The following is a 25,121-nucleotide window of genomic DNA, read 5'->3' as shown; positions in this document are numbered from 1 at the left end:
TCCGGCCGTTCCCAGGCGCAAGGGAAGCTCCCGGGGTTGCGCGCCACCGGTCACGCTGCACCCCCGAAATGTTGCAGGTGCATCCCCTCCTTATCAGAGGTGCCGAGGGCAGCACCCTCTTCCCATGCTGGCCATGTCCCCGTAGCAGAGAGACACTGGGCTTGTCCTTGCAGGGGATGCACACACTGCTTCACTGCCGGGTGGTGGCTGCAGGGGGGCCTGGGGATGCTCGGGAAATGCCAGTGCCCCCTCCCTTCAGCCCTTGCCCTTCCACAGCCCTCTCCCCTGTGGTGACAGACACACACACACAATACCCAAAGGGGCGTTTTGGTCTTTTTTTATAGAAAACGGCAACTGTACAGACACATTTACACAGACAAGGGATGGGAAAGCCAAGGGAGAGGTGAGGCCTCCTCCTGCAGCACAGGCAGGGAAGGCACCCTGTGCAGGAAGGGAATTGCTTCCTCTCACACAGAGGGCAGGAAGAAAACAATGGCAGAATTACAAAAACAAAAGTAGGGAACAAAGGCAAGGAGAAGGGGAGGTGGTGGGGTATGGAGACCTCCTCCTCCCTCAGCCTAGCCACAGTGTAGGCTCTTTATGTGGGTGGGACACAGATGTCTATGTCCCTGGGATGCTGCTGGGCAGGGGGATGTGCGCCTAACAGACAGCGGGCATGATAAGGCTGGCTGGGGGCTTTCCTACCCATTTGCAAGTCTTGCCAGCAGGAGAAGTGATATAGGATGTTTCCAGGCCCCTTGGAAGGAGAGGAGAGCAAGTCCCTAGGTGACTTGGGGACAAGGGCAAGAGAGGGAATAACACTGGATACCAGCCTCCAACTCTGTCGGAGAGGAGGAGGCTGAGAATGGCTTTTAGCCTGGAGCTGGGGAAATTATGCAGCGTGGGACGCAACTGGACTTCTGTGAGATCCTGAGGGTCTTACACACACACACAGAGCATGGGAAAGGAGAAGGCACGTAGGCCTGGAGGCATCACACAGCCGAGCGTGGCAGGAGCCAGGCCAACCCTGCAGGAGTGGAACCGTCCCTGGGTGTAACGTCTGCCGTGGCAGTGTGATTTGGCAGGGGGAGGCGTGAGGTGTCATCTCCCCATGGCGCCGAGGTATACAGGGCCTCGGAGGAGGATGCGGAGCCATCTCTCGGTGTCCCTGCACCCTCTGGGTGCCTCTGCTAGATGAGAATTCGGAACAGGAAGGAGACGGCAGCTCCCAGAGCCAAGCCCAGTGACAGGAAAAAGGCCATGACAGCTCCAGCTGTCTCTGCTTCGTGGGCAAGCACTTTCCTAGGGGGAAAAAGAGGTGTCAGGCCTGTCCTCAGGGATGCCGTGCCCCATGCACCGCTGTGAGTTCAACAGAGAGGTGGGAGGAGGCCACAAAAGAGCCAGAAGCTGTGCTCCTCTGCAGCAGAAGAATGGTAAGAGCAACTCCACCTTGGCTCCAAAAGCCTGCCTCCACATTATGGGCTCATAGAGAAAGAAAAAGTGCATCAGGCAAGAAGCCCTGAAGCTCCCAGTGCCAGGGACACCGGATGCCTCTCTGACTCTTGCTCTCCTGCACTGCAGCCTGCCTGGCTGAGTCCCAGCTGGGCTTCTCATGCTGCCCATGCTCCTGTGCTGGGCAAGGCTGCTCACCCGGCTGTGGGTGCTGTGCCACCCTTCGCTCCCCTCCAGACACCCGCTGCCTCTGGCCCCTTCCTCAGCGTGGCGGGTGGGGGAAATGGAGAGCCCAAACAACAGCTTCCTCATCTCCAGGATATGGAGGCAGAAGGCTGGAGACGGGACACTGGGGTTGTCTCCCCTGAGGTGGTGTGGCAATCCCCCTCTGCACCTGCATCCCCACATCAGGGCTGGGCAGAGCCAGACTCCAGTTGTGCTGTGGCTGGCACCTGGGGGTGTAACCAACCCTTCCCCTGTCCCCAGCTCTTACTCACTTGGGCCCAAAGCACATGCAAAGGCTGGCCAGGTAGCCATTGGAGATGGAGAAGAAGATCATGAAGACGATGTACCAGGCATCATGAGAGAATACGACAGGCAGGTAGTCACGGGGCTGCACGTTGCACAGCATGAAAAGGGGGATAAAGATGACACGGAGGGCCACCAACACTGGCAGGAGGCAGCTGTCCTTCCCGGGCTGAGGGAAAAACAGGTCACTGAGCAGCTGAGAAGCGGACAGTCCCCATCCCATGGCACGATGGCAGGGGCTATACAGGGGCTGTCTCTTCTGTACCAAGGCTGTGGAGGAGCCACAGAGAGGGCAAAGTTGCTGAGAGACCTTCTGTGCTGCAACAAATCTCAGCGTCACTGATTGCTGTCGTCAGGAGGTCTGAAAGTCCTGTCCCAGCTGACTTGGAGAGCCGCAGCACTAGAGCCAAAATACTGAGCTGGGTTTGTGAGTGATTGCTAAGCCCTTGCTGGAAACAACAGGCAGGCGGGCAGGAGAGCCTCGTGCACACTCATGCAATCTCCTCCTGCAGTGAACCGCCCTGCAGGACGAGGCTGGCTGAGGTAAATCCCCTCTGGCACCTCAGGGCCAGCAAACTGGGCTTTAACCAGCTCTTCAGCCTCCTACGCCGTCCCCCAGCCAAGCGGGGTGAGATCCAGCAATCTGGGAAAGGGATTATGCTGGGGCTGTTTTGGACAGTGCTGGGAAAGAAGGCATGGACCGAGTTATGGTCTCCTCGGATCCTAACAGAGTCCCTGGACACGTGAGGCTCAGATGAAGGAGGAGGCACCATCCTCCTGTGTTGTCCCTGCAGCTGGGACCGAGGCAGCCCCTGCTATGAGACATGCCTGGCTCTGTCTGGGGTCCCCTCGGTGAGGTGCCACAGTCACAGATGACAGGGCTCACTGGTCTGGGGTCAGGAATGACCCACAGCTGCCTTGGGAGCTGCGTGGGCTGGCGTAGCCATGGGACACTTCATGAGCAGAGGGGGAAGCTGAGGTTAGGCCAGCTGCCGTGTCTGTGGGCAAACCAGCAAGAGCAGCAACAGCCTCCCGTGCCTGAGGAAGAGAAAAGGAGCGACTGGGGCCCCAACCAGGGAAATGAGGCCCAAACCACATGCAGTCAGACTTTCCACACAGTCTTGTTTTGGAAACGTCTCCTGCTGGGTCATCCCACCACGGAGGCTGCGGGCTGGACACCAGGCAACACGGCTCATGGCCAAGGCCGAGGGCAGCCAGCAGTGATGGCCAACGAAGAAGCAGCTCCAGGCCCTGGGGAAGCCAGGCCTGAACAGACCCCACCACACATGGTGCTGAGGAGTTTCTCTAAACAAACAGCCTGAACAATACAGGGGGAAATGGTGCTTGGGGGAGTTGGTGAAGGGGCAGGAAGAGAGACAGACAGGACAGCCCCCTTCCTCGCCCACCCCCATCACAGCTCCCATCACTCAGCCCCAGCAGCTCTGAGCCAGGCAGGGGAAATGAGAGCAGGGGGAGATGGCAGGAGACAGCTCTGTGACCCACGCCACATGGCTCTACCCTGCTCTCAGGACAAGGCTTTTTAAAGCAACTATGTTCCGTGCGGAGGCCAGGGGTTTTATTTTGGGCTGCCCTGTCTTTCACCCTCTTTTGCTGCCGCCGTCCTGCCTGGCTGTTTGCATAGCTGGAGTGAAGGTTTGTTTACAAAGAGGCTGAAATGGAGCAGGCAGCTTCATCCAAGCCATGCTGAAAGAGGGTGGGAGGAAGACAGGACAACACTGTGGTTACCCATAAATCTCTGCTTAGGACTTAAAGTCAAGGCAGGAGTCAGCTCTGCACCTCCTTCCTCCATACCATGGATGGCAGCCTCAGTGAAAGCCATGGCCAAGGGGCCTGGGGACGGAGACTGCCTGGGAATTTTCTCCCTGCCCCATGCTTACCCATGTGAAGAGGGCAGTGAGACTTCGTCCTGTCCAGTCGAAGACATTAAAGAGCAGGAAGCAGGACACAGGGATGAAGTAGAGACCTGCAGAAGGGGGAGAAGGTCGCTGACAAGTCCAGGGTGCCCCAGGCACTCCCATCATTTGCATGGAGACTTTCAGGTCTAGGTCCTTCTGGTTTCCCCCTAAGGGCTGGAACGGTCTCCCAGCCAGGCCAGTGTCCCCATCCAAACCATCATGCACAGATGTTTCCTCCTCCCCTCAGGCATACCTACTACTTCAAGCCCCACTTTCTTTTCTCCCATTTACCTTCTTCCTAGTTTCCTCCTACCCCACCCCATCCCTGGCCACACTTACCCCATCTGTTTCCCTCTCCGAGGATAGTGGACACCTTAGCTGTGATGGAAGGAAAGACGCCAATGGTGACAGTGAAGACGAAGCAGACAGACAGAGCCATGACCCAGAGCTAGGCAGGTGAAAGAAAGAGGCTGGTATCAAACACAGGGCAAGAGACCAGCGTAGGGCTGGTCTCCTCTTCCCATGCATTCCTACACCTGTGCCTATCCCCTGATATGAGGGGCAGGGCAGGGGTCGCTGGCAACTGACCTTCTTAAAAATAGCGATGACCGAGGGCTTCTCATCAGGGTTGTGGATAGGGATGATCTTTGAGTTATTCTGCTCCATCCCATTGGGCTCATCTGCATGGAGAGACACAAGTAGGGCACATCAGACCCCAGAAAGCTGGGATCTAATTTGGTCCTTCTGTCTCATTCTTCCTCTCAGCTCTTCCTTTTTTCCCTTCCTCTTCCTCCTCTCAGCCCCTCACCTTTCTTAATCAGGTCTCTCTTGGTTTCCAGCTCTGCATTGTACACATGGTACTCTGTCTTGTCCTTCATGGAGTAGTATCGGAAGAAATCCTGCAGAGAGACAGCCACGGAGAACTCATTCATGCATAAGAAGGCTGCCAGGGGCTGTGTGGTAATAGCAGATGTGGGTGATATGGGCAAATGCAATATGGGCAAAGTATTCCTTCCGCTTATGTCTGATACTGATGCTTTCCTGCTCACCCAGGGGCTCATTTCCACAGTATCCCAAGGATACTGGGGTATCTGAGGTGGGAAGTATCCCATAGAGCTCCCTCGGGATAGGGGAGAGCTTGCCCTGAACTAGGAGGTGGAGGCTGGTAGAAGCTAATGCTGGGGTTCTACTGGGGCACGGTCCTTGTGCTGTGATGCACAAAGGTCCCATTTTCCCACACCTTTCCCCATCAGGACAACAAAGTCTCACCATGCGAGGCAGAAGGATGTAGGAGAAGATTGCCAGGACGATCGCCACACAGGCTGTGGTGAAGTAACCAATGAAGCTCTCAGGTTGCTGGGCGCCAACTGGGAGCACGGGAAGGGAGGAGATGGGGGAAAAAAGGAAAAAGATGATGAGGGCTGAGAGGAGCGAGGCCCTGCTGCCATCTCCCATTCAACCCTACAGCGTGACCCCAGCAGATCCTGTTGACAGCAGGGCTCTGGGAAGGCCATGTCACCCACAGGGCAGGGATTACTCACTGGCAATACTGAAGATCATCGCCAAAGCAGCAAAGGTGCCTGCCAAGCCCTGCCCACTCATGATGGGAGCCGTGTAGCTGGCAGGCAGGAGCCCTGCCAGCCCAAAGAGGCTGCTCTGGAGGATGGCGCCGAAGGCTGTGAAGGGGAAAGATGAGCAGAAATGAGAAACCAAAGGCAAGGATGGGCTGCACCTCTGCAGGGAGCCAAGGCCCTTGCCCTGTGAGGCAAGGCAGGTCCCCCTCCTCCTTGGATCTCTCACAGTGAGGTTCATGCTTTTCTCCCAGAGAGATTAGCTGTAGCAATGGGGCTGAGCCCTCTTCCTTCCTCCCCACTGCCTCACTCACAGTTGATGAAGACGATGCTGATCATGGTAAAGATGAAGAAGGGAAGAGGCGCCATGGTGACCTTCACCATGATCGCGGTGATTAAAAACACCAGCCCAATGGCCACCAAGCTGCCTGAGATGCGGATCTGCTGGGGAATCCTGCAAGAGAAGGTCTCGGTGAGGAAAACTCACACCCCAAAAGCCCGTGAGGCCGGAGCCAAGCTCTCCCATGGGAATCCCAGCCAAACCCCTGAACAGGAGACTGGTGTTTTGCCTTTGACTTGACTGAACGAGCTGTGGCTTGGCTCAGAAGGACGGGCCGGGGCTGGGTGGCCCTGTGGGGGCTGGCAGGGGCAAGAACAGGGCAAGGCTCACCGCTGGTGGATGAAGGAGTTGAGGCAAGTGAAGATGAGGAGGGGCACCATGGCGCAGAGCGTCATGAAGTTGTCAAACATGGACTGCAGGTAGGAAGGGGGCAAGGCAGCCCCACCAGTCTGATTCCACAAGTTGCTTGTCTCCTCCGGGTCCGCAAGGCGGCTGATGAAATACTGCAAGAGAAGGAGCCTCGTGGAGCCGAGGTACTGCGAGGCCTTCCCCCAGCACACTCAGGCCACCCTTGTCCCCCCCTCCGGCCCCATTCACAGCCCAGGGCTCCTCCTGACACCTCAGTGCCACTTGTTCACCCAGGTCACCCATGCTTCTGGGTCTCCTGCATGCAAACACAGGGTCTCTATGCCATGCAGTCCTGCCACACCTACAGCATGGTCCCTAGAGGTGACAGGGGATGATTAGTGTCATTGGCAGCAGCAGGAGGGAAGCCCTCACCTCCCTGGCAGTCATGAAGAAATTCCATGGCAGCAGCGTTCCCAGGCCGAGGATGAAGAAGATCAGCCAGACAGCCTTGTACCTGCGGAGAGGACAGAGCAGTTTGGAGCAGGACAATGGGCAGGGCAAGGGACAGGCATCTCTCCTGACTGTGCCTGACCCTGCAGCCAGAGGCACCGGGAGGATGGAGGACGAAATTTATTGCCGTGTCCCCTGCCCCACAGCCCCTGCTAGCCTGGGCTGCCGGAGGAGACATGGCACTGCAAAGGAGCCGTGGGAGGTCCTCCCTGGGAGGGTATGAAGGCGAGGAGAAGCTGGCTGCTCCTCGGCATGTGGCACCCAGATGCACAGAGGCCATTACCAGAGCTGGGAGGGAGTCAGGCTCCCCAGGCATGTCCCAGCACCAGGGACTGTTTACAGCATGTTTGCCATGGAAAAGCTGACGGAGAGAGCGTCTTGGGGAAGGGAGCGCTCAGCAGCCCAGTGAGCATGCAGGTGAGGGTATCCCCTCCGATGCTGGGTCCCCCCTGATGCCGAGTCCCCCCCAGTGCTGGGTCCCGCTGTCTTCCCTGACCTCCTGGTATCCTGGATGTGCCCTCACACCCACCCCACAGCCCAGCATTACCTATCTTGGGGCCCGTCTCTTGATGTCATCTTGTGCAGCAAGCGTCAGCGCAGGTCCCAACAAGTCTCGTGGCTGCTCTCCGTCTGAAAAGCAAACAGGATTTTATGGGGGAGTGAGGGACACAGGCCCAGCAGGGGCAGTGCTGGTTCTAACCCCCTGTCTGTGCCGCCGGCTAAGTGTTCCATAGTACCGGGCGCCAAACAGAGCCGGCAAATGGCAAGAGCACGGCGCAGCAGCTTTGGAAACCTGTGGCTCAGAGTCCTTCAGCCAAGGGTCTGTGACACACAGCCTTATTCTGCTGGCTGGAGGACAGCAAGCCTTCCCTCCCAAAGGGAAATCACTTTCCTGAGACGCCCAGGCTGCTCGGCGCTGGCTGCCCGGCTGCTCCACAGCAGGCTCTTAAGGGATTTGTGAGCCTGCAGCTCTCTCTGCCCCCAATCCTGGGGCTGTGAGCAAAGAATATGCGCAGCAGGCTGTGTCCGCCCCCCTGCGCTCCCCACCTCCCTCCAACGCCCAGGGCACGGCGGCACAAAAGACATATTTAATTCAGCAGCTTCTCTGGTGAGAACCACACAAACTCCCCCCGTTTTCAATTCCCGCTTCCCTGGGGCTCTTGCAGCCCTTTCCTGGGTCACCTTGGAAAGCCAAGGGCATCCGTGGCACCGCTGTCCCCTCCCTGCCGTCCACCGCTTCTTTTCCCCCATCACCACCTGCCCGGCTCCTGCCACCGCCCTGGCGTTGCAACCCCCAGAGATGCAGCCCCAGGACCCCCGAGAAGGGACCTTCCCCCACCCGCCCCCGAGGGCAGAAGGGGATCAGCTGCCCGGCAGAAGCCGCAGGCCTGCCTTGTCCTTTTCCAGTCCGGGCGTCGCAGCATGGGGTGCTCCGGCACCTCTCCCAGGGCTTCATCTGCAGCGGGGCTGCCGGCGCTGAGCCCCCGGCCCCCCCGGGGCATGCCCCCCGGCCGCCCGCCCGCCCCGCTGCCGGCTTTACAGCATCCCCGCCCGCAGCCCGGCAGGTGGGGCGAGGGAGGGAAGGAGGAGGCATGGCCGGCAGCAGCATGCTGGGATCTGTAGTCCCTGCCAGCCCCGGCTGTGCCTTAAAGGCGGCGGAGACCGTCCCCTGTCGCAGCTGCCCGCCTGGTGTTTTTCTGGGCAGGGCTCGCCTCCTTCCCCCGGTGCCGCCCTGCGGCTGGTGGAGCCCACAGCGACGACGAAGCCGAAACATAGCTGGCAGGACACGGAAAGGGATTTGGGAAGCCCACTGGCTGCTTGGAAAAGCCAGAGCAATCTGACGGGTACGTCTGCATGGGACAGAGAGCCCCCCCAGCCCGGCAGGTGCCACCACGTCGATGCCAGAGCTGTCTGCAGCACAGCTCCCCTGCCTTCCCACGCAGACAGCTCCGGGCATGACAGTTCCTGCCTTGCCCTCCTAAGCCACCTGGGCTTCCAGAGAAAACATCCCAAAATCCCCTCCCAGCAGCCTGCCAGTGCCCCTGTGCGCAGGAGACGCCCCGGGCCCTGACCTGGGATTAGCAGGGGGACCTGCAAGCACAACTGCCACCCCCTCGCACACAGAAACCCTGCTGGGGCCACTGCTTGTCCCCGAGCAAATAGATCTCACCCCCAAACAGGCAGGAGAACCCCAGCCCCTGCCGCTGGTCCCCAGCAAGCCCTCAACATGCTGCCCCTTGCCCAGCCAAGCCACCGCCCCCCCTCCCAGCCCCTCACCAGGTCACAACAGTGTCCCAAGAAACTGGGGCAGGGACCGACCCCACAGACATACCTGGGGAGGACAGAGCCAGGGCAAGCCCTGTGTTCGGTGTATTTGAAGGTGGTGTGTCCCCCTGCTTCTGCACCCCCCCTGCTCTCGGGGGTGAGCGTCAGGCCCCGGCTCAGGTCACGGGGGCTGGGGCCATGTGGGTCTGGTGGCATCCGTGGAGGAGGAGAAGAGGTGTCGGGTACCACGGCTGGCACAGGGCCCGGGTCCCGCTGCCCAGGCACCCATCCACAGCACCCAGGGAAGGGAGGAAGGGAAGGGTGTCGTGGAGGAGGTGGCAGGAGGCAGGGGAGGCAGGGGGGAGGCGGGGGGGATCGGGAATCGGGGGGGTGCCGGGGCAGGGCACTGTGCACTGCTCTGCCACGTTGTTTTCCCAGCCACCTCCTGCTTCCGTCTGGAGAGCGCCCACATCCCTGCGCCAGGAACCCGACCTCCTCAGCAGGCGCTGCCCGGCTGCCCAGCCGCAGCCTCCTGCCTGCTCTGTTTGTTTTCTCTCTCGCTTCGCTAAGTGCCTCCTAATTTTTTCCACAAAGAGCCGGTGCCTGCCAAGGGGCGCAGGGGTCAGCACTCATTACGGCAGGAAACACATCCAGCCGCCGGCCCGTACAAACAACCCTACAACAAACAGGAAAGCTCACACGAACCAACGCCAGCAACAGGTGGCAACCCTGCTCCTGCACCGCGAGAACAGTCCTACGCTAAGGAACCATGGGACAGAGGCCACCCTCCGCCTCCCGGAGGAGCCTCCTGATGTTTACCCCAGCCACCAGCTCAGTGGCCGCATGGTCTGTGGAACAGGGGAAAGGAGGAGCAATGCAGGACCTTGGCGTTAAGGACATCCATTTTGTTCCTGGGCGTAGAGCGGTCTGTCTCATCCCCTCGGAAGCAATGTGTAAGCGGAAGGAGCAAGATAACAAGGAGGGGTTTTAACAAACCACAGTCTAGAGCCTCTGAGCAGATACAAACAGGAGATGGCACAACTTTAATTGCCCATTCACGCAGCACAAAGGACTTCAAAGTCACTAAGTGACATCTGTGGTATTGGGCCACGCGCAGTCCCACTGCCAGCCAAGCCCTGGGAGCCCACGGCAGGGCCAGCCCTCGTCAAAACCTCCTAACCTCCGCAGAAAAACTTGCACTGCAGGACAGCCACACCTGCAGGCAGCCATCTGTCACTGGGCTTTAGAGATTTCCCTGTGTCTCCCTTCCCACACGTCACCTTTTCTCCTGCTTCTGCTGCCTTCACCAAAGGTGAGCACAGCACACGCTTGGCTTTCCACTGAAGAGCAATTTCATAGTGCTGGGCAGGGATTCCATGGGTTTACACCCAGACACACCAGCTCTTTAAAGAAAAGTCCTTTACACCACACCAGGCGTAGCACCGTCCTTGGAGTCCCTAGACAAGGAGCTGCTGTCAGGCCCGATGGGTAGTACCACACATCCTCCTGCCACCATGTGCAGGGGATCACTTTGCAGGGATAAGGTCAGCACTTCCTCCAAGAGCGGCCAAGACGGGGCAGGGCCAGATGCCTTCCCAGGCTTCACCCCATCCCCTACATCTGCTTGCCCCCCTGAGTGACACCAGAGCCCTCCCGGCCGGAAGGCTGATCTGGGGGCCCGAGGTTTACCTGCGGGCAGGGAACAAGCCCAGCACGGGTGTGCAAGTCACGTGAAGCCCTGGTGGCCGTGACTCAGCTGGAGGATGGGGAATGCTCCGAGACCGCCTGCTTCATGAGATTTCATATGCGTGCCTGAACTCTAGCCATGTCGCTCACGGGTCCTCCTACCTTTTGCCAGGGTCCAGGGAACCAGCCTCCCGGGCAGCGTCCTGCCTGCTTCCACCTTCAGCCATCAGCTGCGGGGACGCGTGCTTGTATTTCACAAGACGTATGAGTGTGCGTGATTGTGTACCATCACTGCAGTGCTGCAACAGCAACCTAAGCCCTCCCAAAATAAGGGCAGGTAACCTGGGTCAAATCAGAGGCCGGTCTGGCTCAAAAGCTTGTCTCCATCAGAGGGCAAAAGCAGATGCCAAGAAAGGGTAAGAGTGGCACAGGCATAGACTAACTCCCTGACTGCTCTCCCAGCCTCCGAGCTGGGAGGGATATGCTGTTCATTTGTTTTGTCACCCACAGCAGGTTTCGCTTCTGTGAAATCCCTGCTTCCCCCCCTAACTCGGGAGCCTATGAGCGAGGGCAGCGTCTCTCCCCGCACACAGGGCCTCGAGCACGGCTCCCTCACCCTCGCCATCAAAGGGTGGATGAACACTGGAGAGGCTTCTCCATGCCAGCCACGGCTTTACAGACCTGGATTGTATCCACCCTACAGCACATTTTCTAAACAGAGAAATTCTAGCTCACTTAGTCATCCAGGCACAGCTCCACGCCTTCGGTCCTCCTTATTGCTTTCCTCCCAACCTTCCCCGGTTCCCCTCGACCCTTCCAGAGATGCTGGGGCTGGGGGCACACAGGGACTGCGAGGGGGTGAGATGCCAATTTGGAGAGCTGCAAAAGGCTTTCCTGCTTTGTTTCTGCTTTCTCACTCACAAAGATGATTGGACGTGTTTTTTATGCACGAAATATCCAAAATAGCCCCAGGCCTTGCTGCGAGTGGCCAGCTCAGTGTGTAATCTTGTTTGTGGATTTGGGGCTTTCCTTCCCACCATCTACCACTTGATTTTTATCTAAACTGAATTTCATCTGCCTAACAGCCGGTGTTGTAATGGTCTTCTGTACTCTTCCTAGCTGGCACTTGTCCCCATGAACCTGAGTAATCCAATCGCCTCAGCAAGCCCTGTCATCCCATTGCTCATTCCCTATTCCAGTTTGCTCACAAACATGTTGAAAAAACATGGAACCCAACGCAGCGATCTCTTTCCACCACAAAAACTGACCGCTGACTCCTACACCCTCCTTCCTGTTTTTGTACCAATTATGGAGCCACACAAGGACCTTCCCTCTTGACAAGCCAGTTCCCTTAAAAACTGGGCTGAAAGCCCTGGTTTAATGTTTTTTGGAAAGTGGCGTGGGTGCCCCAAGTCCAGAGTCCCTACGAAGTGCTGCCCCAGCTCAGGGGCTCCTCGGCAGGAGCCTTCCCCCCTGCCCATGGACCCTGTCCCTGCGCAGGTGCCGGGGCAATGCAGCAGATTCACCAGTCAGCTTTTCCCTGAAGTTCCCTCCAGCCCTTCTTAGAAACAAGCCTCACATCATTCCCCACTCCCAGTCCCCGGGGGCCAGGGCAGCCATGAATGAATGACTAGAGGCTGCATGTGACAGCCAGAAGGTTCACCCTCCCTTTCCTTCTGGTGAAGATCGCCTTGCCCTAGTGACTTGTTGCTGTCTGGCTTTGCTTTCTAACCTTTCCTCTGCAGTTGCCCTGAGAAGCCTCACAAAAGAAGGTGGAAGAAACTGCTCAGGCTCTTCTGGAGTGAACAGAGAGGCAAAATCTTCACCTGGCTCTTCCGCTATGGCCTCTTTTCCCCCGATCCCCCCTCCTTCCAAAGGACTGTGGCAGGCTTCCTACTCCTGATGTGCTTCGCGAGCACTTTCTATCAGAGAGCTGACAGCACTTCCTATTATTCTTGTTCTTCTCCTTTCCAAGCCCTTCCTCTCTGCAAACAGGCTTTGCTGCACCATCCACTCCCCATCTGCTGATTCTTGCATCCTGAGGAGGGAGCTTGGCAAGACAGTGGGATGGGGGCATTTCTGTTCCCCTGCTTGCCTCACAGATGAATGCCCCTGCACCACAATGGCCTGGCCAGCAGAAACAACCTGCAAGGCAGCCCATGCAGCAAGGTCCCTGGGCAATATTTCTGACCTGCTTCACCTTCCTCCCTCCATGGGCAAAAGGATGCAGCTCTGGTCCCTCTCTGCCTTCAGGCTTGCAGCGCTCGCAGCCAGCACACAAACTCCCTGCAGAGTAGTACGGAGGCTGTCCCCACTCCCAGCACCCAGCACCGGCCGTTATCTCGGCTACCGGGTGGCGTGGGGAGGCGCGGGGGGAGCATTCAGCCCTGCGGTGTGTTTGGAACTGCGCACACCAGCCAACTGCAAAGTCCCTTATCTGGACAGTTCAAGGAGCCCTGAGAGGCTCCCTGGGGGCCCTCAGCCCGGGCAGGTGAAGCAACCTGGCTGGGTGGCAAATTTCCCAGAATTTGCTAGAACCTGGTGGGAGTCCAGCACTGCTCCTGAAGGGCTTCCCACCAGGGAGAGGGGAGCAGGCAGTGACAGGGCAGAGCCAGCCATACAACTCCCCTAGGCAACACAGCTGGGACTCTTCCACCCATCACCGAGGCCCCACTGGGGCCCCACCGGGGCCGCCAAGTGGGTTTCCAACCCTGGTTTTTTGGCCATATTGCTGGCCAAATACCAGCAAGGGGGCCCTAGTGATGGCAGCCCCATGATGAATGCACACACCACTCTCCTCAGCACACGGCAAGCGCCCAAGCCCAGGCACTCCTGGTCCCCAGCCAGCGAAAACCCCCCCAGCCACCCAGTAACACCCCAGAGAGGAGATGGGTGCTCCTGCTCTGCATCCCATCAAACACTGCGCCACCCAGCCAGGACATTGCCCGTGATGGAGGGACATTTTAATGTCACAGCAAGAAGCTTACCAGCTTGGTTGGTCCCAGACCCTCGGTCCTGGTCACTTCAGGCCACAGGACTGCAGGGAATGCACAGCCTTGGGAGAGGCAGGAAAAGCCCCACAAATACCGGAGCAGTCACCTGCTCCAAGGCCAGTGGTTCAGGGGTGCAGGAGGAGATACAGTGCCTGGTGGGGGGGCAGGATTAAAGGCAGGGTACGTCATTTCTGAGGAGCTGTCAGAGGAGGAGAGATAAGCTGTGGTCAGGAGCTTGTTTGCAGAGACAGGATTCATAGGGGCTGTTCTGAGAAGCACATTTCCCTGATGGCACCCGCTCAGGACGCTGTCCCCAGGGGAATAGACCATCCCCTCCAAGCCACAACCCTGACCTGCTTCTCGGCAGGCTGGGGAAGGAGGGCTAGGTTCAGGCTGCGTTTGTTGGAATTTTAGAAAAATAAAGACCCTTTCTCCCAAGGGCAGAGGGAGGGATTTGCTCAGGGCTCCACTCAGTGCAGCTGCAGAAACCTCCAAAACCAAAGAGAAACCATCTTCAGGCAGCTCCTGGGGCTGCTGGGGGTGCAGGGGTGAGGAATGACCCACTACGGGCAGGCACAGAGGCTCACATCAAGCTAATGCCACCCAGCTATGGCTTCCTGTAGGACTGCCATGGGTTCAGGATGTCTCACCCCAGATCTTCATCCTCGCCTGGCATCCTCTGCAGCTGGCAGCCCCCTGCAGCCCACGTCCGCAGGGCTGGTCCGAGCCCCGCAGGGGTGCCGGTGTGGCTGGTGGAGGTGCTGCCTGGCTCTGCCTGGGGGCCATGGGGAGGGGGGTGCTGCGGGAAGGGGTGCTCCCCTGGGGTCGGCCATGGGGCTGTAGCGGGAAGAGGCACAATGGGAGGAAGCCACGTTTCCGCTTCCCAACAGAGAAAACCCTACAGGACCCCTGGGGAGAGCAACCGGACACCATTAATGTAAAAATGAGCTGGGAGGACAAGCAGTGGCCAGAGGCAGCTCTGAGTCAGGAGCAGGTCCTCCTTGCACGGAGGAGCCTGGCACTTGGTGCACTGGTGGTACAGGCCACCACGTACCAGGACAGCCATGCACGGAGGACAGAGGCAATCCCAACCATGCCACAGCACAAGGCACGCTGCTGGCTCCTGCCTGCCCGCAGCCCGTCTCTCCTGCAGGCAGGTAACACTCCTCATCTCCACCCAGCTGGGTGGGAAGAAGGATGCTCCCTGCTGGGCTGGGGCTGCGCTTAGGTAAGACCCCCCTAGGGCATGGCTGCCAGATGCATCTCTTCTGGCTTTAGCAGCTTCCCCCCAAGTCACGCTCAGGCTTGCTCAAGAGGAATCCCCATCTGTACAGATGATATCTCGGCCAGCCACACCTTGGGCAGCCGTGGCAGCACATTGGAGGGATGGGCTGAACCTACAGGACCATGTCCCCATTTCCCCCTTGTGTCTGCAGCTGAAAGGAGTGAAGGTGAGATCCCTAAAGAGGAAGCTCACAGCAAGGTGAGAGGAGACCAAAACAGCCCATTGCCAATAAGTCTGAAGATAAGGACTCGGTGAATGCATGGGAAGAAGCCCAGGCAGGCCAGGCTGTGAGAGAGTCCCACAGACAAGGAATGAAGGAGAGGGGCAAGATGGCTCCATAGCCTGCTGTACCTACCAGCAACACGCAGCTACCCTGAGGTCACCGCTCAGGAAGCGGTAACGGAGGGAAGAGCAGGACAGCAGGAGGCCACCTGCCATTGGTGTCCCCCAGGGTGCTGGGATGGAGAGGGCAGAGGATTCCTCCTTCACTGCTTCATGTTCCTGGCCCCAGAACTAAGCTTAGAGCTGGCGGACCCAGGAAAGAGTAACGCCAGGAACGACACAAGGGAGCTGAGCAAGGAACAACCTGTGGCGAGGGGAGAAGGATGGGAATGGCTTATGCTACAGCCAGGAGGTTCTCAAAACAGCCCTGCAGTGAAGGGCAAGGCATGGGGGGCTGTGAAATCATTGGAAAGTTCAAAAGCCTCTCTAAATCCTTCCCCAAGCTATGCACGAGGCCCCCACTATGCATGGAGCCCCCGGCAGAGGAGGCTTGGGGGGCTCAGCTCAAACCCAAAACGTTCCCCCACCCCAGATGCCACTGTGCGCTTTATGGGGGCTGCTCTCCCCCAGGAGAGCCCAAGAGCCCAGGACTTGCTCACTCAACCCCCAAAGCACAGCTGCTTCTGGAGCAAAACTCCGCGTGGGACAGTGCATCTGCAGAGGTGCCCAGGAGAGGAAGGGCAGGAGAAGCTGCCCACTGCCACCCAGGCACCTCCCACACCCAAGGGCACATTCTCTTCCTGGGGGAGAGGCCCTGTCCTTCCAGCTCTGGCTCCTTCCCATATGGAGCATGTGCCGGATGGAAAGGTGCAGAGCTGGTAGCAGGCAGGCAGGACACCCAGCTGCTGAAACACATGCCCCTGAGCCGTGCTGCTCCCTCGCCCGAGCTCCCCAGGCAGGTGGGAGAGCATCCCCAGGGCTGGACGGAGCCAGCCTTGCCCCTGCACCCAGAGAACTCGGTGGAGGGGCCACAGCAGCTGCCAGCCCTGCCAGGGGGTGGCACAGGGGCAGAGCTCATTTTGGCCCCACTCAGCAATTTTTCAGCAGCTGGTCCAGGCTGCACAGCTGCTACCAATTTAGTGGGGAACAGAGCTGGGCAGAGGAGTGAAATCAGGGCCAAAACAACACAATGGTCCACTGGTGTCACTATCTCCCCAGCTCTCAAATTTTGGAGGGGCAATTCCTCCCTGCTGACCAGCGGCCCCCCCAGGCAGAAGCTGGGATGGACATGCCAGGGCCAACTACCGCCAGGCCTGTGGCAGGTTGAGGTTGGCTCCATCCTCCGCATGTCAGCTGTGCCTGGCAGCCGGGACAGAAATACAAGGTCTATTTTGGGTCCCCGCAGACCAAAGAGGCCTTTTGCTTGTAGGCCAGGTCAGGAACAGGGGCCCTGGCTGACTGCTGCTTTCGGCATGAAATGTCCGCAGCCCTACTGGGAAAGGGGATGGCGAGCAGGGAAGCAGGTTTTGGCGTCCGCCGTGGTCCCGCACGGTCCCTCTGCCAGCCACCTGTCCTGCCAAGATCCCACTCGCTGCTCTGACAGCAAACCCCGAACTGGCTTCAGCTGCTAAATGCAGCCATTTCACAATGGACGGGGGTACGACAGCTTTGGTCCAGGAGACAGGGCATGTCTGTCACCCCCTCACCCGCCTTGTCCCAGCCAAGAGGTGCCCCATGATCCCCAGAAACAAAAGGAGGGAGAAGGGATGGATGCCCTGCCCAGGAGCCACACATGCCTGCACGTCTCCCAGCTGACTTTAAACTAGGCTGAGGGGAAGGAAGATGTTGCCTGCTGGGAGCCAGGATTGCCACGTCCCCGCTCTGCGGCAGCTCCAGAAGAGCTGCATGGGCAGCACACGGTCTGTGGACTGAGGAAAGGAAGCCAAGGTGGCAGCATGCCATCGGCAGTGTGGAGCAAGCAAAGGGCTTGGAGTAAACACCCAGGGCGGAAACGCCACCTCTGGCACCCTCTTCCCTCCTCCCTGAAAAACTCTGCTTTCCCCAAACTGTCTGGCAGGATGAAGGTCTCGTGTGGAGCCAGAGCAAGGCTCGAGGCAGACACCTCCTTTGGAGGGAGTAAGTCAGAGTCCAGACCTCCTGCTCTTGGCACTGGCCTTGGCTAGCCTGTGGCAAACAGGAAAACCTCTATGTGAGTAGGATCAGGCAGGGAGAGCCAACAGGAGGTGGGGAGCTCACCCCCGCGTCTGCCCAAACCCCAGCAAAACAGACTCTTCTGCATGACTGACAATAATAAGCCCAGTCACAAGCAAGGAAAGGGCAAGTCGTATCCCCTCCAAATCCCATCTGGCAGGCGCTGCCGCATCCGTGCAACCAGCCACCTCCCGGTGTGCGACAGCCACGAGGTCCCGGGCTGCCTGGGACCGTGGGCATTCTTGGGGATGCCTCAGGGAAGCATGGAGCCCCCTGCATGGGAGCCCCCTGCAATGCTCTGCTCCCCGCAAGCTCCAAAACAGCACTTTGGAACAGGCTGGCATTGGCTTGCAGGCTCTGCTGGCATCCCAGCCTCCCCCATGTTAATTTGGGGAGCAGAGGAGACAGGGGAAGCTCTGAGACCCCCCACTGGGAGACCCAAGGGTACCATAGCCTCCGTCAGAGTTGACTGGCCACCTGGCAAGGTGTCCTGCAGGAGCTTGCCAGGGTGCCTGAACATGCAGGGATGCCAATGTGATGGTATTGCATCCCATGACGATGTGGGTAGATAGGGAGCCCAGGGGCTGACCCCTGCTGAAGCAATCCGTTTCTGGCACACCACGTCCACACCTCATAATCCCTTTCTGGCACACACAGGTTCCTCGCAACCACAGGGAAGGAAGGGAGGGACAGCTGGTAGTGAACAACTAGTGTATGTTTATTGGTGGCTGGGGCTATTTACTGCTGTTACATTTTGTTTCTGGTCAAAGGCTCCTCTTTTGTAGCCAGCCCAGCTGCAGAGCCCAGGCAGGGCAAGTGCAGAGCCCTATGGCAGCTCCCTCCACCCGCTGTGGGGCATGGCTCCTACCCCACATCACCCAGCACCCCACTCCCACTCTGCCTCTGGGGTAACATCCCCGTCCAGGAACATGCCGGCAGATCAGCTCCCTGATGTGGTTCACCACGCAGTCACGCCAGCCTTGTACTGCCAAGAGGAGAGGGTGTGAAGACGGGAAGGAGAAGCTGCAGGGGAGGGTGTATCGCTTCTTAATGGTTTGGTTGTGTTGCTGTTGTTCTGCCTCCTCCTGTGGTTAATGGATAATGCTCCCATTCTCACCAGGATGGCATGGAGACCTACCCAACGCCACTGGCTTCAGCCACAGCCCTACACCTACAAACCCTGATGGGCTGAAAGCACAGTGCTCTCCACGTGTACCCCACAGCAGCAGGCTCCCCGAGGGGGCAGAGGTCCCGTCCGGAGCAAATACCATCAGGGAGCACCACAGCACCGAGGGAAGATATCCCAGGCAAAAAAAATGGAATTGCCTCTAACTTGGCCCTGAGGCCAGGAAAAGACAAGGCCTGTCGAAGGCAGAGCAGGCAGCTTCCTTCAGCACTGAGCCCCTGGCCAGGACCAAGAAGGGGGCTGTGCCACCACTCCCTCCAGCCTCCCCGAGCTGTTCTCCAGGAGCAATCCCCAAGCCTAAAAGATGGGAGCTCCTCTCACCAGGGTTTCCCATGAGCAAATCTGTAGCAAATGCCCCTCACAGTCTTTGAGCTCCTCCAGGCGAGCCAGCCCTCAGCCGCAGGTGTAAATCATCTCTCTGTCCCTGTGTGGCATCGGTGGGTGGCTGTGCTAGGTGTGATGAACGAGGCAGGGGTGAGGACCACACTCAGCAGTGAGGCAGCAGTGGGAGAAGACAAGCAGAGTAGCCCAGGCAGGATGCCTCTCTCCCCAGCAGCCTTCCAGGAGGCCGGGACCATTTCAGTGGCAGTCCCGTGGTGCTGGTATGCATTCAGGTTGATGGCTTGTCCCCAGCACAGCAAGGCTGATCACCCAGTCCTGCTGCTGTGACTCAGCCTCAGTACATGGCTGGAGAAGGCTGTTTGTCAGGTGGAAGGCTGACCGCACGACCCTCTGGTCCTGCTGCTGCTCCCGACCCAGCCGCATGCTTCCCAGCCTTGCTCTTCTCTACCTCCAGCCCCTGCCTGCCTCCTCCTTTCTGCTCACTCCACGAATTTCCAGCTGGAAATTTCACAGTGAGATGCTTTCCCATCAGACAAGTCCTAAAGGGCATGAACTAAAGCAAATCCCACTGGCAGTGATGTGGTGGGAAGAAGGCTCTGCGGAAATCTGCCTGATTTCCTGCTGGCTTCTTCTGCGTGAGCCGGCAGGCAGGCAATAGGTCTCCGCTCCCCTTTGGCCTCAAAAAGAAGCCAGTCTCCTGGAGATGAAGCCTGACTGTGCTCACTCATGGCTTAACTAAGAGGCTGAAAGACAGCCTCAAGCACTGCACCCAGAATGCCAGGCTCACCAACTTGTGTCATGGATGGTGCATGACAGCCATGCATACTTAGTGCTGGGAGCCTCCCCTTTCTCAGGGATCGGTGAGACCAGGAAAAAGCCTGCTCCAAGCTGGAGCAGGACCAAAATGTCACAACAGTGATGTTCTTCACACTGCCAGAATCAGCAATGAAGTTACAAAGGGCTAGCGCTATCCCTACACAACAGCTTCCCTTATGTCATGGGAGCAACAACCCTCATACACATTCCTCACGCAGCACCACGGCTCCTCTCCCATATGGGGACTCCAGAGCCCATGCACAGCTAGTACTCCGACCGGGTCTGGAGTGGGAGGTGGGGTGCAGTGCTGCACTGCAATCTCAGCTGGGGGCAGTGGGGTCCCTCCGGACCACACATCCTGATCTAACCAAACCCACCCAGGGACTACTTCTGCTCCATATGCTTCTTTCCCCATCCCACGTCTTGCACACTCTTAACCTGGAAAGCACTTGGTCTTTATCGCACTGCTTAATCAAATCCTAATTGCCACGTGGCTGTTAAAACCCTGAGTCCTGCCCATCTGCAAACGCCTGTAGCTCTCACTCTGCACAGTGGTTTGCACCTGAGCTTACTGGCAGCCAAGTACAACTTAGCACGGAGATGCGACCCCGAGAGCTCACAGTCCTGCAGCCCCAGGGCAGAGGTAGGTGCTGGGCAACTCAGGAAGGCGCGGGGAGGTGAGTGGAGTGTGCACTGTGGGGTCGATACTGAGCTGGGAGGGACAGCAAGCAAACAGCATTCTGCTGATAAGAGTGGGTGTAGCAGCTTCCTTAATACTTGCCAAGGACCACGATGTTACACTGGACAAAAACAACTGAGATCTACATGTGTCCCAGAGAAAGCACTGGAGGCTGCCTGCTGGCTTCCCAAAGACGATGGCTGGCATATTCCCATCTGGACAGGGCAGGCGGGTGCTCCTGGGCTCCCTCTGGCCCAACAGGCCAGTCCCCAGCCCTGACTCCGCCAGGGGAGCTGGGAATGGAGGCGGGCACAGCAAGGAAGGTGTAACACGGGAGTGCGCGAACGGGTACCTTGTCTTCTGTGCCCTGGCTTCCCCCCAGACCACAACAAGGAGGGAGACAGGTCAGGCCAGGGCAAGAACAAAGCCCATGGCTCATCTTCAAAGAGGAAGAGGCTCATTAATACCTCCCAGCCCAAGATAATGAGAGCAGGGATGCCATGATGGGGAAATGATGCCAACAGTTAATTATGCAGCTTAGGGAGGGAGGGAGAAGAGGGACAACTGCAGGATGGAGGTGCCACACTACCCTGTGTGCTGGCGCTACATTTGCTGGTTCAGGCTGGAGTACCTTTCTTCATCTTCTTCACTCCAGGTACCTGGTACAGCGTAGGCCCTCACCTCTCATCTGTGCCAGCTGAAGGGGAACAGCCACTCTGCAAACCATCTTCTGGGGCCTATTTTACAGCCCTCAGTGCCACACAGAAAGCGCCCCTGCTCTGTGAAGACCTTCTCGATGAGCCAAGAGCAAGACTACCTGTCTTTTCCAGGAGCAAAAGGCAACAGTGGGAGCAGGAGTTCGCCAGAGGGCACATGTGTGGTGTCAGCACTGCACTCACACCATATCATAGAATCATAGAATGGTTAGAGTTGGAAGGGACCTTAAAGATCATCAAGTTCCAACCCCCCCTGCCATGGGCAGGGACACCTCCCACTAGAGCAGGTTGCTCAAAGCCCCATCCAGCCTGGCCTTGAACACTTCCAGGGATGGGGCATCCACAACTTCCCTGGGCAACCTGTTCCAGTGCCTCACCACCCTCACAGTAAAGAATTTCTTCCTGATATCTAATCTAAATCTCCCTTCTTTCAATTTAAAACCATTACCCTGTGTCCTATCGCTACACTCCCTGATAAAGAGTCCCTCCCCATCTCTCCTGCAGGCCCCCTTCAGGTACTGGAAGGCTGCTATGGTACCAATGGTCCATGAGCCATACTCGGACAACCAGTGAACCTGAGAGAAAAGCTTCCCTGCCTAGTCATGTCCTGAGACAGCTTTGTAGTGAAGGAAAGCCCGAGGGAGCCTGAGGCTGTCCGGCAGCTCACAGGGGCTGGTGAGCGGAAACGATGCCGCCAAGCCGGGATGCGGTGCAGGAGGGGAGTGGGATTTCCCGTGTCGGCATTCACAGAAGTCCCTCAATTGTGTCGGCTCACAACAGGCAACTGAGGGGCCATTGGGCTGCTTCCTGCTTCGGAGCAGCCGGGAAGCGCATCCAGCTGTGGCCAACAGCTGCACAAATTCTTCCTGCAGCCCCTAGCCCTGGGGAATCTACTGGGCTCAAGGATACAGGCTCACTTGTCTGCGATCCCACAGCCCCAGGGCTTGGCTGCTACTGCCTTCCCACACAGCCCGCAGCTCCAAAGCCCATTCCCAAGAGGCAGATGGGAGCGCTGGTGAGTACAGGCAGGGACTGTGTTGGTCTGGCAGTATTAGCACCTAGCAGGGGTGTGAGGCTTAGATTTAACTAGAGGCTCAGATTTAACGACAGGGGTGGGGAGGATTGCACAAAAGGGCTCCACAGGAGCACTCAGTGCTCCTGCCTGGATCAGGCTCTCCATTAACGCAGCTGGTTTGCTCAGGAATGGAAAGAAACGCTTGCTGAAATCTTCCACAGCATCCCACAGCCAACTCGGAGCATTTTCTTGAGCAGGACCTGGAACAACCCCCGGCCCAGCAGCTTTGCTGCCAGCCAAGGGGGCTCTGCCCCGCTGCTCGCACAGCAGCACATGGCACCCAGCCCATGTGCCCTCCAGCAGGTCCTCGCAACGTGCACCTGGCTGCGGCACCCAGCAGCCGCCGCCGTGCACACACACTAGTGATCGGTAGAGATGCACATCCCTCCAGCAGGAGAACCGTTGCACAAACCCCTCCCTGAAGTCCTGCATCCCGGGCATCAGAGCACCCCCAAAACCCCAGGCTGGCTGCTCTGCTTCACATCCCCAAAACCACATGCTCTTCCCCCGGCAGTAACTACGAAAGAGGATTTGGAGTTGCCGTGAGAGGCAGCGAGGAAACCCAACCCCCCTCCCCCCCCGCCTCGCATCCTAAAAGGCGGCATCTATGCATCCCCCACACACACACCCCGAGCCGCGACCCACAAGCCGCCTTCCCCCGCCACGCTTCGGGGCCGGATCCTGAGCTTGCATCCCCCCCCCCCGTCCCCTCGTCCCCCCCGGCTCCCTCCGAGGTTCCCCACGCACCCGGCAGCTTTGAAACGCTGCTAGGAACCTCGGAGGGAGCCGGGGGGGTTTCAAGCCCAGCGACTTTGAGCCAATACCTTAAATACGGGCGCCCACCGCTGCCCGCCCCCCGGCTTCTTGCCGGCTCCGGCGCCTTCTGTGCTCGATGCGGATGGGAAACCACCTCCTCCCTCCCCGCTTAGCAAACCCCTCCTCCTCTTTTTTGCCGCCTTCAGCGCCACGCGGTTCCCGTGTGGGGAACCCCCACGGGAAGCTCCCCACACATACCCCCCCGCCTCTTCTCCCCGGTGGAGAGAACGAGGAAGGTGCGCCGCGACCCTCCGCGGGCAGCGGTACCCACCCCACGGGTGAACCCACCTGCGCCGCGCTCTTTCCACGCCGCGCCGCTCCGCTTACTGGTGCCGGCCCTCCCTCTGGGCTTGCCCGCCCCTGGCTCCCCCCACTTTCCGCGCCTCCCCGCATCCCCACGCCCCGCAGCCGGCGGGAAAGCCCTCGGCCCTCGCAGCCCGGGGTCTATTATCAACGCACAGCCCTGGTGGAAGGGGAGCAAAGCCCCTCCTTACGCTGCGCCCATCTCCGGGTTTGCATTAATACCTATATATTAGTAACTGTTATAGCCCGAAAGGGAGTTGTATGTGATATTAGGGCTCTAAATGGAGTATGAACTGGGCCCGTTTACTAGGTCCATCGCTTGTCCCCAGAGCTGCATCCTAATCTGGGCAAAACCCCTCCCTGCTGGCAGTCACCACTTAATGGGTGTAAAAGTAAAATTTTCTATATATATATATATATATCGGTTTATGCAGAGAATTGAGGACAGCATTTTGCACTGTGCATTCATGTTGTTGCTACCCAGGAAGGCAGGCGATGCGCAGCCCCCTCTGAAATTTACCAATTCCTCTGTATCCAGAGGATATAAATATCATGTGTATCCAGTATCCAAAGGGCAGGCGTGGACTCTTAAGCTGTTTTTTTTTCAGGCTGCTTGCCTCCAGGCTCCTATCTCTCCAGAAAAGATATCTACTCCGCTATGATAAAAGCCTGTTGTTGTTTTGCTTTAAAGTGCCAAGGTGCAGCAGGACTCCGGGGGTACTTTGTCCTGCAGCAAAGGGGAGTGCACCTGAATTCAACCTCATATCCGGGCGGTTAAACGGTTCTACAGAAACCCTATTAATATAGCTCAGTGTTTCAAGTTGCTTCCGCCGGGAGCACAGGGCCCTCCTCGCTCTCCCCGTTCACCTACGCCACGCGGCCAGAGGCAGCGGCACCAGGAAGTCCCTGAAGCAGCTTTGCCTGCAAAAGCATTTGCTCCATTAATAAACAGCCTCGGAAAATTCTCAGCAGACAGTGATCAGCTTGGGTTAGAAATTAAAACTGGAAGTTAAAACACCCCCAAATGCTCTGGCAGATTCCCATATCTCTCAGCAAGATGCTCTCTAACACACATCTCCCTGCAGAATCCAAACACCAAGCCTGTATTTTAAAAACCTGCATAAGCAAAAAGCTTATATTTTTAAAACAGACCTACATAAGCAAAAAGTCCCCAAAGCCAGAGAAAAAGCCAATGGGGACAGGGGAGAGACAGCTACCGCTGTTTTCTGAGACGCAATGGAGTGTCACCCTCAGGAAGGTACTTCTTCCCTCTCCTGCTCAGTAGCAGCCTCTGCTGCTGGATCTCTTGGTTGCGGTTATGGGTTTCTGGGGTCAGACAGTAGAGTCTGCTGAGAACATAAAGTGAGCAGCAGACAATGTTGTCAGACAGTAAGACAGGAGGCTCTTGTCTTAAATGTAAGATTCATATCAGATCAAATTAAATTTAAAAGCTCCCATCTCCGATTAAGCTCCTGCTGCGTCTCCCAGGCAATGATGGATCCAATCCCTGGGCCTGCCTTACTTCAGCCCACTTTCCCTAAGCCTTTCCGATTTGGAAGGTCTTCTTCTGGGTGAGCTGCAACACAGGCAAAACCTCTCCTCTCCTCTCCTCTCCTCTCCTCTCCTCTCCTCTCCTCTCCTCTCCTCTCCTCTCCTCTCCTCTCCTCTCCTCTCCTCTCCTCTCCTCTCCTCTCCTCTCCTCTCCTCTCCCTAAAAAAAGCAAAATAGAAGAGCAAGGTCACCTGCTTTGGGATGTTTTATATCATCCCCTCTCTAGCTTCGAGACATGCCACCATGTCACTTACGGAGCCCTACAAGCCTCCATGGCAGTCCTCCAGGACATCAATGCCATGGCGCCTCA

General features: G+C 57.9%; 1 protein-coding gene across 3 annotated transcripts; it reads right to left on the bottom strand.

Annotated features, from left to right (window-relative positions):
- Positions 1 to 321: 321 nt before the first annotated feature.
- Positions 322 to 23,278, bottom strand: SLC29A1 (solute carrier family 29 member 1 (Augustine blood group)). Of its 3 annotated transcripts, none has more exons than XM_074167337.1 (13): positions 23,246 to 23,278; positions 7,213 to 7,295; positions 6,588 to 6,669; positions 6,138 to 6,310; positions 5,782 to 5,921; positions 5,438 to 5,572; positions 5,166 to 5,263; positions 4,705 to 4,795; positions 4,485 to 4,576; positions 4,236 to 4,344; positions 3,879 to 3,964; positions 1,950 to 2,149; positions 322 to 1,302 (listed from the first exon to the last, which is right to left on the bottom strand). In XM_074167337.1, the coding sequence occupies exons 2-13, from the start codon at positions 7,239 to 7,241 to the stop codon at positions 1,191 to 1,193; spliced, it is 1,347 nt and encodes a 448-aa protein (XP_074023438.1). In that variant the 5' UTR covers positions 7,242 to 7,295; positions 23,246 to 23,278; the 3' UTR covers positions 322 to 1,190. The 3 variants fall into 3 exon arrangements, with proteins under 3 accessions (XP_074023438.1, XP_074023431.1, XP_074023446.1); XM_074167330.1 differs by lacking the exon at positions 23,246 to 23,278 and adding an exon at positions 22,966 to 23,061; XM_074167345.1 differs by lacking the exon at positions 23,246 to 23,278 and adding an exon at positions 13,604 to 13,808.
- Positions 23,279 to 25,121: the final 1,843 nt, after the last annotated feature.

The sequence above is a fragment of the Numenius arquata genome, chromosome 2 (genome assembly GCF_964106895.1).
Source record: "Numenius arquata chromosome 2, bNumArq3.hap1.1, whole genome shotgun sequence".
Taxonomy (NCBI): Eukaryota; Metazoa; Chordata; class Aves; order Charadriiformes; family Scolopacidae; genus Numenius; species Numenius arquata.
Note: the sequence above shows the minus strand (reverse complement) of the source record. Positions and strands in the feature narration are given on the sequence as shown.

What these genes read in the sequence shown, in the direction of transcription:
- SLC29A1 (XM_074167337.1), bottom strand. Translation starts at nt 7,241, where the DNA reads ATGACATCAAGAGACGGGCCCCAAGATAG. An exon ending in GATGATCTTCAGTATTGCCA is followed by an intron (nt 5,264 to 5,437) that starts GTGAGTAATCCC and finishes CCGTGCTCCCAG; the next exon opens with TTGGCGCCCAGCAACCTGAG. An exon ending in TGCATGTGCTTTGGGCCCAA is followed by an intron (nt 1,303 to 1,949) that starts GTGAGTAAGAGC and finishes TTTTCCCCCTAG; the next exon opens with GAAAGTGCTTGCCCACGAAG.